This window comes from Corapipo altera, unplaced genomic scaffold (assembly GCF_003945725.1).
Source record: "Corapipo altera isolate COAL_440 unplaced genomic scaffold, ASM394572v1 0, whole genome shotgun sequence".
In the NCBI taxonomy this organism is placed as follows: domain Eukaryota; kingdom Metazoa; phylum Chordata; class Aves; order Passeriformes; family Pipridae; genus Corapipo; species Corapipo altera.
In genome coordinates this window covers 62,938,317-62,952,215 of record NW_020884872.1, presented here as the reverse complement: position 1 = coordinate 62,952,215, position 13,899 = coordinate 62,938,317, and the positions used below count along the sequence as shown (strand labels likewise).

Below are 13,899 nucleotides of genomic sequence, written 5' to 3'. Positions count from 1 at the left end.
GAATAGCAACAATATTAATAACAAAAGTATACAAAAAGAGGGCGATTTGCAAGCAAAAATTGCTTACCTACTGGGACAGTGAACAACATGTCAGACAGACCGTCCCACGCCTACATTTTTCCCCCAGACCCAAGACAGTGAAAAACAATGGGGGACAGACCATCCGGTCAGGACCGGTGTTACCTCACTGCTCCCTTTGCCACTTGTTCCCCCAGTAAAGGAATACCCCTCACCCCTTCTGGGAAGTGAGGGAGAGTACCTTTTCCTTGTCCCCCGACCATGACGTAAGATGGTATGGAATAGCAGAATGTCTTGGCCAAGCCCACATGGCTCCAGGCTCCCCCCACCCCAGCCATGGCTGCTGTGAAAAATTAGCGTTATCCTCGGCCAAAACCAGGACAATAGCAAGTGAGGTAAAAACTTCTAGAGGCAGTAGGACGTATCAGAGTTTTCACTGGAAGGTGCAACATTTCAAACAAGGAAGACAAGTAATATGTATTCTCTGCTTCTTATTGCTGCCACCTACATAAGGATGTGACCTCAATTCTCCTGAAGAAGTATCATGTAAGTTTGCAATAATTTAGTTTGTTGCATAATTGTAGAACTCTACATACAATTCCTGCATGAGTTTCCTAGAGTAGATATGTTTTATGCTTATACATTTTTCCTTACTGTTGCAATGCCTTAAGTAGTGCAGTAGCATTGTGCATAATGCCCTCTTGGGTAAAAATTCCTGAGGGAATTAGCCAGTTCATTTGCATCCCTGTTTCTTGATTTGGAAGTGGGGAGTTAATTAGTGCCTGTTTAACTGTTGATTTTTTTTTTAACGTTTATGTATCTGTGTATTATCTCTGTTATAAGACTTGTAATGAATAAATATTTCTTTCTAGTACTGGAAAAAACAAACTTTTTTTTTTTTTTTGTTTCTACCCCTATTAGTATCCAGTTCAAGGCTATCAGGGCAAGTTTAAGGAAATTAATAAATTCATATAATTTCACTTCTGTTTATTGTGACTGAAAAGGAAATTATTTTGTTTCTTGTAAAATAATGATTTGCCAAGTTCCAAAGTAGCCATAAAGCATTGCAATATTTTCGTTACATAAAGCATGAAGATGCCATGGAACCTCTGCTCCAGAGATGTCCAAGTCTTCTAGGGGAATCTGCAATTCTAGCAAGAGAGGCAACTCAAAATCATACTTTTAAGAATGACTGTTTTCAGCATGTAGTTGTTAAAAAATCTGAGTGGTCTGCTAAAGTAGACTGCAGGAGAAAACGGTCCCATGATTCTGAGATCTGTAGCCCTTAGACATGCCCTTCTGGGCTCTTCTTAAAGCATAACCAGGAAAAGTGAACCTTTACTGGTAACCTTCTCTTCATCCAGTAGCTAAAATGTCATTCTGTTCATTGGAACATGGAACATCGAGTTCTCACATTGGTAGTTAAAACCTACTTTTGCTTTTGCATGTGTAGTAAACAGTGTGTGTAGTTTTCCTGGTACAGGAGAATGCTAACTATTCTGTTAAATCCGTGCTAAAAGGAATTCAAGGCCAATGGGATTGTGTGGGTAGAGTGCTAAGACAGACAAAAGATGAGGGTGTGTAGCTGCGTAACCCCTTTGCCAGGACTCTGGTTGTCACTCCTTCTTCCAACAACTGCTTTATGTCTTAGCTCAGTGATTTCATTTTTTCAGAATACCAGTTTCTTTTCTGCACTGTGGCATGTCCACAAGAGCATCATGCTGCCTAGCAGGTGTAGGGAATTAAAAGTGAGATGATTCAAATCTGTGTTTCCATCAATGCAGAAGGGACTTGAATCTAGTTCCTTCAATCCCTGTGTGAGGTGTTTAGGTCCTTATTTCTTTGGTTGTATCCTAGACAACAAAGCTCAAAGACCTCGAGGTCATTTGTTCTGTGTCCCAATCTAAGGCAAAATTTATTGTGCTTAGAAAAACACTTTTTAAGAATGATGTAGCTCTCAAATATCTCTGTTAACATTTTTGGAATTAATTTCAACTCAAGGAAATCCTCTTGATAATTCATGTTTACACCTAGTTTTGTCAAGAATCATCAGTGAGCCAGAAATTTTAATCCTACATCTTCTTGACAGGACTTCTCATCTACATCCATCTCCTTTGGAAGTCAGTAGCATATCATTATAGCATATTTTCTACTCTCAGATATATGAAGCATGAATAACAATTTGGAACAATCATACTGTAAAAGCTTGGAAACTAATTTCATTTGTGAAATAGTATAGAGAATTAAACAGTAGCAGTACATTGGGTAAATGACATTTGACACTGAAGATTTCTGCTGGGGAAGGAAGGAAGAAAGGAGAAAAAAAAAGGACAACCAGATTGTATTTAAGAAAGATTTGTGTGAGTTTGGTCTTTTAGTTTGTTTACATAATAATTAAAATGGTCCCTACTAATACCTTAGCAAGCCTATGCTGTTATTTTAAGTGAAATTCTTATGACAATGTGCAAATAATGAGAAATAAATTCAGCTTACATAATACATTCTGTAACTCCTATTTTATGAATTATTTTCTGAAAAGAAGGAATAAGCCAGAATTTACAGCAATATTAACATATAGAGTTACTTTGTGGTATTTTGTAAAAGTGTGATTACATTATATATTTAAAAGTACATCTTTTTGGAGGAATATACTCATTTATATTCTAAGGTAATGTTATTTTTTTAATAAGCCAGTCTTTGATGATTTTGGTACATATAGACAAAAGCAGTCAAAAAATAGTTAGATTTTAGGTTGGTTCTTTATTGCTCAGCAATATTGAAATATTTCAATAAAAATATTGAAATATTTTTTTAAGATTTTCTATTGTTAAAATCCAGTTCAGAATGCTAACCTGGCCAGGGTGACCGAAGCATGTTGCATGATATTTTAAATATGACTCCAGCATATTTGTACAGTTAACATTAGAGTCTTTACTCAGGTTGTATATATTAAAAAAGAAATAAATCTAGAAGGCTAACATGCTGACAGATTTGACTGAAGAGCTAAAGTTTTGAGAATACAAGCAATAAATACAAAACCTCTCTATTTTTTGACTGTGTGTTTTATTACGTGTTCTTTTCACTGTGAATTGTCTATGCTTGATAGTAAATATGCTTTCTGAATTCATGAGTGTTTTATGTAAATATTAAGAATTAACTGTGAGTGTATTTGTGTTTACTTTGTCAGTAAAAAGAGAGGAGGATGATTTTGAAGAAAAGAAATCCATTAAGAAACGAATCAAAGAATTAAAAGTTTTGGACCCAAAGATTGCGCAGAATCTGTGTAAGTAGATTCTGGAGGTTTGTTTTTTCACAGAGTAATGCATAAATGTTCCATATAAATGTCTTTCTCTCGTCTGATTGTCTGGTAACCACTTCTTGTTTAAAGTGTGTGAGAAAATGTGCATATTGTTTTTAAGCCCAAGCTTGGGAGTTGATACAACTGAAACACTTAAAAAACCCCAGAAAACAGTTAAAGATTATTCCTTGTTCAAGACTGTATATATTGAAGTTCAAGCATACAGCTGTATATCTAATTTTCTATCTATATTTTCATCATATTCATCAAGGAATGCTGCCTGCCCTCCCCCAGCATTCCCCCCCAAGCCCCAGCAAAAAAGGACAATAATGTCCGCAGGATGTTTGGCCATCTCATATACTTTATAGAAATAAACTATGTAGGATATAGGTAATAGTCAGAATTATGCAATAATATGCAAATGAAGAAGATAAAGTTTTGGCAGAGTGGAGTGCTATGAAGTCTAGGTTCCTAAATGCCAGCAGGGATAAAATAGGAAATGATTGGATTATAGTGAAAGATCAAGGAGTGTTTATAAGACCATTTTGTTTTCTGTTTATATGGTTTTGGTTTGTCATGGTGCTTCTTTAAGAGAAAGCTCTTATAAGACTGTTGAAGAAAAAAAAGTAATTGTCACCTCAGCACAAAATGTTGTAACAGCAGTGATTCTCCTTCAGAGTAGACTTGTCACTGACTGCTTATGGAAGTCTCGTGTGATGCTAGATGTTGTGCATAACAAATGGATGTAGAAGTCTGGAATTGAAGTAGCACAGTAATTAAAAATGCATTAAAAATTATTATCTCTTACCTATATTACTTTGCATAGTGTTTGTTAATGTGAAGATGCTAAAACCTGTTTTACTGGTGTTTTGTAAGTAGAAACAAGATTGTTGTCTTGCTTTTTTCGTTATTTGTGGAATCTTTATTTTAGCAATTTTCCTTGGATCTTTCCGAGTGCCTTATGAGGAAATCAAAATGATGATACTGGAAGTAGATGAAACACAACTATCAGAGTCCATGATTCAGGTAAGGAAAAACACATTTAAAATCCCAATATTTCAGGGGAAGCTTCTCAGTAGATAAAAAACTATAGCTAAAAGATCTCTCAACGTAAACTTAGGCTAATAAATAACTGCAAGAATATTTTTTCTGTGATCTGTAAATTTTTCAATATTTGAAATGCTAATATTTTTATGAAAGTAGCTTGTCCTGTTTTTAGCTGGGATGCAGTTAGTTTTCTTTACAGTGGCTAATATGAGGTTGTGTTTTGGATTTGTGCTGAACACAAGGTTGATAATATAGAGATGTTTTCGTTATTGCTGAGCAGGGCTTGCACAGAGCCAAGGCCTTTTCTGCTTTTCAGACTGCCATGCTGGCAAGAAAGTTGGGGGTGCATGGGAGGTTGGAAGGAGACACAGCCAAGAGAGGTGACCCAGATTGACAAAAGGAATATTCCAGACCATATGACATCATGCCCAGTATATAAAGTGGGAGAAAGAAGGAGGAAGGGGGGACCTGTTTGGAGTGATGGCGTTTGTCTTCCCAAGTTACTGTTGTACATGATGGGCCCTGCTCTCCTGGCTTTTGTGCAGGACTCTTCTGTGCTGCAATACACTTTTTTTTGTTTTGTATAATAGTAGAAATTCTCTATGGTAGCTTGAAAAGCTGAGAGGTAGAATATGCTAAGCCGTTATTTTCAGCTTGGGCTCTGTCTCAGTACATGCTTGTTCTGAGACTCTCTTGTGCTATTTGATCTTAGCACTGTTTTTCAATGGTTAAAATTTAGCTTGTTAGCAACATTAGATACTCAATAATTACATGAAGCAACCAGTTTTTAATAAATAAATATTATATATCAGAATTATGAAAAACTGTCATCTAGATAATTACCATATGTAATATTTAAAAAAGGCAAAACATACTTTTGCATATAGACTCTGGGGAGAAAGAAGATCAAACCATTAATGGATAATTAATTAATTAATTGCATACTTTTATGTGAAATTGCAATAAGCTGATTAGAGAAACTTTATTTTCATTGAGAATTTTTTTATTTTATATTATTAATTTAAAATTCTTCTGTGGACTTTAGTTTTCATTAGAATTGTATATGCCTTGGGATATAGAATGTCTGATTTTCTGTATATTTAAAGCATCTAAGACAGCCTAGTCCCACTGTAGTAGCTATGCAGTAGGCATCTTTAACAATAATAGGAGATACTTTTGACACTATACTGATCATCCTGTGGCTCTATTAATTCATATTACCAGTAAAGTATGTTGAAAGTCAGTGTATCCCATAACCTCTCTTGGCATCAAAATTGAGTACAAAGTGGTTTTGACAGTGTCTGAATCTTTTTGTGTTTGCTTTTGGAGGGGAGGGAACAATTTTATTTAAGTAAAGGGTAAGAGAAGCAACTGCTGTGATTATGTGAAAGTCAGTGTAGTGGGATACAAGTGATAAAGCTCACAATGTCCTGTATGAACACAGTCATTTAACTGACTCAAGAATATAGATTGCATTTTTTTGCCAAATGATTATACAAAAATATTTTCCAAACATTATAATGGCAAGGATATATATATATGATTGCTGTCATGCTGAAAAGCAGGTTGACCATGTCCAAATCAAACTCATAAAATTTAAGTTTACATTATTGTTTCAAGCATCATCATTCATGGATTTTTAGTAGTTTTCCTTTTTCTTAGCAAAACCCTTATTTGAGCATGGACATTGTTGAAGCAGTCTACTGATTTAGGGTTATATTTTGGCTATTACTTAAAAAGTGAAATTCTTTCTTCTTACACTAGGGGAGTATGTTAAGCAAAGCACGGGCATGGCTTTTTAACTCTCTGGCCCCAGAGAGGTAATTTTTATATCCTAACTGATATTGGGATCTTTAGTGGATAAAATTAGGGATTTCTTTAAAAGACTTTCAGATGGAGATCATGTCTACCAACTTAAATAAGTTCTTTTCTCTTCACTGTATATCACCAAAGCTATTTACTTGAAGAGTAAAAAAAGAGATTTTGACAACCAAAATGTCTGCCTTTTCAGTCAAGTAATGGAGAAGTGCTGGAGTCAGTTTTTCTGATTCTTTCTTGAAATACAGTAGTAGCTAGTGGGATGACTGTTTGCTTGACTGGCTTCGATGTTAAAAGGATTGAACTTTCAGTTTCATTCAGAAGAGTGATCTTACTAGTAGACGAGGGAGTGTTTTAGGAAAGAACAATCTCTCTTATATTTTTCTCACTGTGATGGAAACTTAGCCAATGTGTAACCAGAAACACAAGAGTCATAAGCTGAGAAAGATAGCAGGCTAGGGGGACTGACTGACAGTTGCCTAGTAGTTATAGTTGTTGTATTGGGAAGGGACAGAACTGAGCTATTGACTCAAATTATGTACCATAATTAAATGTTTGAGAAGTTCTCTACTTCCAGAATCTCAGAAAAGCTGCTTTTAGCCAACCTAGAAGGATCTAATTAGAGTGGGGTTCAGGTGCCTAATTGTCAGTGCCTCTATGTAGATATACATGTCCAAGTGTTCAGGAAGTTCCAGGGAGTCAGAAGATTCTTCAGATGAACAGATGACTGTGAAATGTTTAGATTCCCTTACCTGTGTTCACAAGACAGTCACTTATGTAAGGGCCCAACTTCCCCATAGGGACGTATAAATTCAGCTGGAGCTGAATCCCAGCTCTGAATTCCCCCTTCGAGCAAAGTTTTCAGACTAGTAATGTAAGTAAGTGTAATGGGTTTAAGCTTTTGTTTTGAAATATTAGAAAATAAATTATCCTTTTTGAAAATACTTTTTGTCTAGCATTAGTAATTCTTGCTCTCCATTAGGTGGATATGTTACACTGAAATTCTTGTTCTATTTGCTTCATAGTGCTCTGTTTCATAGTGCCTGTTAAGCATATTCTTTCTTTAAAAATAGTGTTTAAAAAACAATACAAAAACATCTGTAGAATTAGCAAAAGGTGTTAGCTTGCAGTATTGCATCACTTGCTTTTTATACTCTCAGTTAGTTTTGTGTGTTACCTATTTACATTCTATTGCCTTCAGGGAAGAGTGTTGTCTTTGGAGTGCATGGTAATGATGCATATGTAATACCGTTTGCTTACAATAATACAAGCAACATAGAATCCAAGATTTTTAAGCCTATTTTATTTTTCTTTATAGAATTTAATAAAACACCTTCCTGAACAAGAACAATTGAATGCATTGTCCAAGTTCAAGAGCGAGTATAAAAATTTGTCTGAGCCAGAGCAGTTCGGAGTTGTGGTGAGTTCTATTATCACCTTTTCTTTTGTCCTTTATTGAAATACAGTTTTAATATAATATAGAAAAAATGACAGCTGCTTTATTTTAAGTGTGAAGAGGTTCCAGACTGGGAGAAGAGTAGAAATACTGCCTTTCAATTGGACTTTTATTGGACATATCCATGGATGAGGAAAACCTGATTGTTGAAATATTACTGTTGGAATGATTTCGGATTCTCTTTTTCTTAAAAGAAGTAATTTATTGGCAAAAAAAATCAAATCAAAAAGATTTTTGCATTTCCTGTGGCAATATTTCACTGGAGATACAGGGCTGGTTTTGAATTTCTATAGCTAAAATAATTTGGTTTTACTTTTGTTTGCATTAATAAATCTTAACTTTTTCACTGAAGTTTTCTGCACTGATGTTTTTCTTCCTATCCTCCATATAAAGTAGAAGAAAATAATCTAGTATTGATCACGTTACTGTATTCTGTCCACTTCCTCCCATGTTTTATAGCATGTTGTGTCAAGAGTTCATGTAGTCACTTTTTCCCTTCCTAGTGGGAAGATGTTTTTGTAATATCTTCCAGGTTGAATTAACAGAAGAAGACTGGAAGTAAGAAAAGAAAATACTGCTAGTTCAGTGCTGGGACTTGATGCCTTTTGTGAAAATACGGTTTGCATGTAATTTCTATATAGCTCATAATTCATAATTGGTAATTATTTCATCCAGGCAAACTCAGAGTAATGCTATATTATTTCCTGATGCACATATCTATGTAAGTCTTTGATTTTTCTTGTCCATTCCTAGAGTTTCAAGCTAAGATGGTCATTGTTATCTCATCTCAGGGAATTTCCCTGTGAGGGAATAATACCTATTCAGTTAGATGGGACTGTCAATTGATGAGAAGAGCTACGTGAGAAACACTATAGGTAGAGTTTTGCTGCATGTGGCCCAACTTATATGATAAATTTGTCTTAAAAAGTTGAGGTAATGTGATAACTCAGAAAAACATTTCATAAAATAATGAGTTCTTATATCTCAAAAATTTGTGGAGCTTCTTTTCTGAAGGAACAACTAGTTTCCCACTGAAAATTGCAAGTCCCTCCTTTCTCTAGTTTTCCATGCAAAGCATTAAAAAAATCCACAAACAAAACCAAACCCCATCACTAAGCGCAATTTCTCTAGTCTCACACCTTCTATGCATCTAGTAGAGCTGACTTCAGAGAACAAACTTCAACCAGATTTTAACATGAAACACATTTCATTTCTGTTCAAGGAGAAGATTTTTGAATAAGTCACTTTTTTCACTCTTTGAATATTAAATCCTATGCATTTGCTTTTCATCAAAATTCTTCAATCTTCATTTGGGTCTCTTGTATCTTTTGTTTTAGGGGGTGGGCTGAGAACTTCTACTCATTTCTTTAGGTACTGCTGTTGGCACTAATATGAATCTTCAGAATTTTGCTGCATTTGTTTGTTTTGTTTTCCTTAAAAATCTTGGTTTATGCCTCATTTTTCACTCTATGTTTTAAATGAGGAGAATCTAAGACACAATACAGGGCTTGAAGTTTTATCTTTTAGATGAGGAGTGTCTTATGTTTTTTCATAGAATTTGGAGATCCTATGTTAAATTGCTCTAAAGTTGTGATTAAGGGAACAATTAAACTGTTGGACTCCCAAGGAAGAGCCTAAATACTGAGTAAATGACTAATTACTACTTGTGTGATAATAATTTCTTTTTTATAATGGAAACCCATTATCTTTCTGGCTTTAAATTCAAAGCCAAGATACGGTATTCTGAAAGAAACAGCTAGACAGTGAGATATTGGCTTGCTGTGACTGTTACAAGTTTCAAGCTAAGTTGATCAACATTTGTTGTTGACTTAAAGACATTGAGGGCATGACTCTAAAGAGAGGTTCAGGTTCCCTTCATGAGTGTGGCTTGTGGTTTTGGGGTTTTGTTTTGTTGGTTGGTTTTTTATCTCTTGGTTGTGAGGTGTTTTTTTGTAGTGACTCTATGGGTTGCTTTTGTGGTTTATGCGTTCTCTTTTTTAAACGTTATTTATCGCTTTTATGTTTTCTGTTCATTCAGCAGTAAGTATAAAATAAATCCCTTATTGCCCTTATCTTCTCTTCCAGACTAGGTTTGCTTTTGATAAACTACTTTATTTTCTTGTAGGTTCTTTCTTTCACTGATGTCTCAGGTTGATGTCTCTGAACATAGATATTATCACCTGTTACTGTGGAGTTTCATTTTTGTTTTGGGGTTGTGGTTAATTTTTCTGGCGGGGCTTGCACAGATTCATGAACTATTTTAGGAAAGCTGTATTAATTCTGTTCATCTTATGAAGTGCTTTAACTTAGTTTAGTCTCATTATCTTAAGTTGACGTTATATTGAATGCTGTGTTTTGTTGCTAACCTTTAGCAATAGTCATTTATTTTGCAGTTAGTTCTTTCCTACTGAGAAAAGAGTACTGGTTTAGAGAATATTTTTTCTAATTTTCAGTATATTGTCTGTCATCATATCAAAAAACCAATGTTTAAAGAGTAGGTCATTTAGTAATGTTAATCTAATTTGTATTCAGTGAAGTTGTTATAGTAGTCAGAATTATTAATCATGATTGATACCTAAAGGGCAGTAATCTGTTTAATGGATTTTGATTGGTGAACTATTGCCATACCACTGTTCAATATATTATTTATAGGGAAATTGGGTACGAGCATATTCCAGGGTTCAGAACTTGACTGTCGAGCAGGCATCACTGCAACTCCAGCTCTGATGTCTCAGGGCATTTTTGGAGTCACAAAGGGGCATGGCAATGTTTGGTCCCCTATCAGGTGGCTCCAGATCTTAGCCTCCACCCTCCCCAAGTTATTTTGGGATGCAGTTTATTTACATGAGTGTCATAATATTAAAAGTATAATCATTTGGAGAATTGTGTGCTGTTATGACAGGCTAGGCTTTCTTGCTGCTTCAGCTTAGAGTGTTATGAAACTGTAGTTCCCCAACTCTCAAGCAGCACACATCTACCTCTCCTCCCTCTCCTGCCCACACAGTAATGCTAAGGCTTTAGGCCTATTCATGCCAACATGTATTAACTGCTTGTTGCACCAGGAACCATTCCAAAAACTAGTTCTGATTTGATAACGCTGTATGGAGCTGAATCCAGTACTGAATTCCAACATGGTACAACAGGAACAGGTTGCCTGGAGAATTTGTGGATGCCTCATCCGTGGAAGTGTCCAAGGCCAGGTTGGTTGGGTCTTTGAGCAATCTGGTCTAGTGAAAGGTGTCCTTGCCCGTGGCAGATGATTGGAACTACATGATCTTTAGGGTCATTTCCAACACAAAACATTCTATGATGTTATGTAGACTCATCAGTACCTGTAATCCTTAGTAGTGTAATATGGTCCTGGACCATATTAAATTTATTATGTGGTTTGATATCCATAAATACAATTGTGTTTAAAAAAAATCACAGTTTTGATGTTCTTTATAAACAATTCTGGTCTAAAAAGTTGCTAATACTTGACAGGATGCTATTAGTAGACATTTGACCTTGCGTGTAGGCAAGTGTACTAGCAGTCTCCCACGTGAGAATACTGTCTCGAAAGCCACATGTGATAGCTCCTGCTTTATTTCTTTTCTTATGAATTGAGATATTTGGAAAGTTGTTCACATATTGTCTGATAGTGAAAAAAAGGAATAATTTTTTCCTTGATCACTTACATTTACTGAACGATAAAATTGAGGGAATTACAAAATATTGTTTCAGAAATAATTAATGCTCAGACGTAGTGAAATACACTGATAGCTAACCCAAATAGAATTTGGCAAGCGATCCTCATGTGGCTTCACAGCTTGTTCGTTGATGGATGTGTTTTTAATGAGTTCGTACCAAAGGAAAAGATTTCACTGGAGTAAATTGAAGATTAGAGTGAGTCCTGATAAAGGCTAGTTTGTCTTAAATAATTCAGCAGACACTTAAATTGAGCAATTCCATATTCGGCTGGTGGTTTCACCTGGATGTCCTCACTGAGTGTAACTCAAAATGTATTAATCTGTTTTCACTGTTGTCTGGAAAATATCATACTATCACTATTTCTGCAGAGCTGTGCTCTGTCTTTCTGTAATACTTGATGCTTGGATACAGCCATACCTAGGGGCATTTTGGTTTGTTTAAAATTCTGAAGTGTTGAGGTGCATCTGGGTTGTGAGATATTTTGATTGAGCTAATTTCTATTGGTAAACCTTATCTTCTGTGTCTTCTAGATGTCATGTATTTGCTACTCTACCTTGTCAGTGTTCTTTATCAGTATTTTCAGCCTTTTCAGGAGTGTTATCAGAGATTAACTTTCTATTATATACCATCCCTGAGAGTTAAAAATTCTTTATGATGAATTGCAGCCAAATTACTGAAGTTGTTTAGAAGGAGAACATCCTTAACTCCTATAATGTTGATGTATTTCAATCCTTGAGCCTGGATAAGGGTGGAGAACAAAGCTCCAGAAATACCTTCTGAAAGAGGCCATCGTAATCTGCACTGGTCTGACTGTTTGCAATTGCCATTGGATTGGATTGGATTATGTTACTTCCTTTGCATCACTGAAAGATTGTGATGCTAAATTATAGAGAAGTACTCCTGTAAATGTTTCAGTACCAGCAGATCTTATTCTTATCCTTGTTTAATTCCAGTAAAACTATTTTGAGTAGTAAAGACTAGTTTAAAAAATTTTGTCTTAACTGTTGTCTGATGTTAATTCAGATGGGTTTAAGTGGGTGGTTGTTATTTGTTCTAGCACACACATAGGCTAGCTGAGTTTTCTTCTTGGTAGATACCTCTGCAACTTCAGATGAGGAAGGCTGTTTTCTCTGAAGGGTCCCCATCTTGTGCCTTCAGCCATTTACTTTGCAGATTCCTGTAAATGTCTCGAGAACCTGTCCTGGATCTGATTTGATGTTTTTTCTTCACTAGTAATGGAAGCTAGCCGGACTGTTCATGTTGGGCTTTAAACATCATAAGGAAAACAAATGTTTTGAGTAAGGACTGTGATCAGTACATGATCCTACCATTTTGAGTCTCAGCGGTTTCAAGAGTTTCTTGGAATTTAGCCACCTATATCAAGTGAGGTGTTCAAATGACTGGCTAGTGTAGGGCAACTGTGCTGAAAGAGTCTTGAAGCTAGTTAGTACCTCTTAAATCCCTAGATCTTAAAATTGCCCAAGTGCTAGGGCTTGCTTTCCTTGTGATCATTTTGTAGAACTGAGGAACTTTCTTCAAAGTAAGCAAGCTGTTTTCCACAGCATCCACTTATGTGACATTTCATGTCAGACTGTTTTTGCCACAGATTATCTGTAGTTCCAAATACAGTAAATAACCGTATGGTTAAAAATTCCCCAGTCGTTTCTGAATTCGCTACCGACAGAACTACAGAAGATCTACAGTGGAGTGTTTTTTCCTTACCAGTAGTGTCATCATCATACCTTCCTGCTTAGGAAATTAACTGGGACATACCTCGTTGGGTAAGTAGAGAAGATGATGTTCGATATGAATCTGCTGGAGGCCTGAGCTTTTTTTGAAATGGGTCATGTCTGTCACATCAAAGACATCATAATCAGCTGGTCTGTTACTACTGCTTCAATAGCTAAGTAATATGAAATTCCACTTTTATGTGGGAATTGTTACAATGGTTTAACCTGATGGGAAGTATTAAACCTGCTGTCATGGTTTTCAGACATTCCCATCCACACCTTGATCATGCATCTGTACCTTCATGGTCTATATTTTGGGACATTCTGTATAGTAGACTTGCTTTTCATTAGGAGATGGATTCCTGGTAGTAGCCAGACAGAAAATGAGACATTTGTTTTGGAGTTAGGCTGATCAGATTTTCCATATGGAATGCAGCTACATGTGATTTACTTTCAGAAACTTTCTCCATGTGGTTTGATGGATTATTTGATTTTTAAATTCCTCAATGATATCTGCCCTTGATTTCTGGTGTAAATTTATTTATTTTTTCTATCTGTATGAATTAGAGGTTTTACAGATGTTTTTTATTTATATTAAAGTCCTGACTTGGTTTCCCATGAGGAAAGCTTTTCAGTGTAGTGGCATCTGCTCCATATGTGTCTTTAATGAAAATAGCCTTTCAGACATCTGTTAGGCCTGTTAAAAATAGAAGAATTTGGGAAAATCAGCCCCTTCTTGGATGATACCTTTTTAGGAAAATATCATTGTCTGTATTCAACCTGGAGAAACAGAAGCTTTCTCTGCATTCCAGACTAATCAAGATGTCAGTACATCTAATTGT

The 13,899-nt window shown here is 35.6% G+C and overlaps 1 protein-coding gene across 3 annotated transcripts in view; it reads left to right on the top strand.

Annotated features, from left to right (window-relative positions):
- The window catches only part of DIAPH3 (diaphanous related formin 3), a 199,533-nt gene that overhangs the window by 74,527 nt on the left and 111,107 nt on the right, over nt 1-13,899 (top strand). For all 3 annotated transcript variants that reach the window (XM_027650314.1, XM_027650305.1, XM_027650298.1), the window contains 3 exons: nt 3,206-3,301; nt 4,248-4,342; nt 7,500-7,601. In XM_027650314.1, coding sequence (XP_027506115.1) covers nt 3,206-3,301; nt 4,248-4,342; nt 7,500-7,601 — 293 coding nt within the window. The remainder of the gene's footprint in view (nt 1-3,205; nt 3,302-4,247; nt 4,343-7,499; nt 7,602-13,899) is intronic.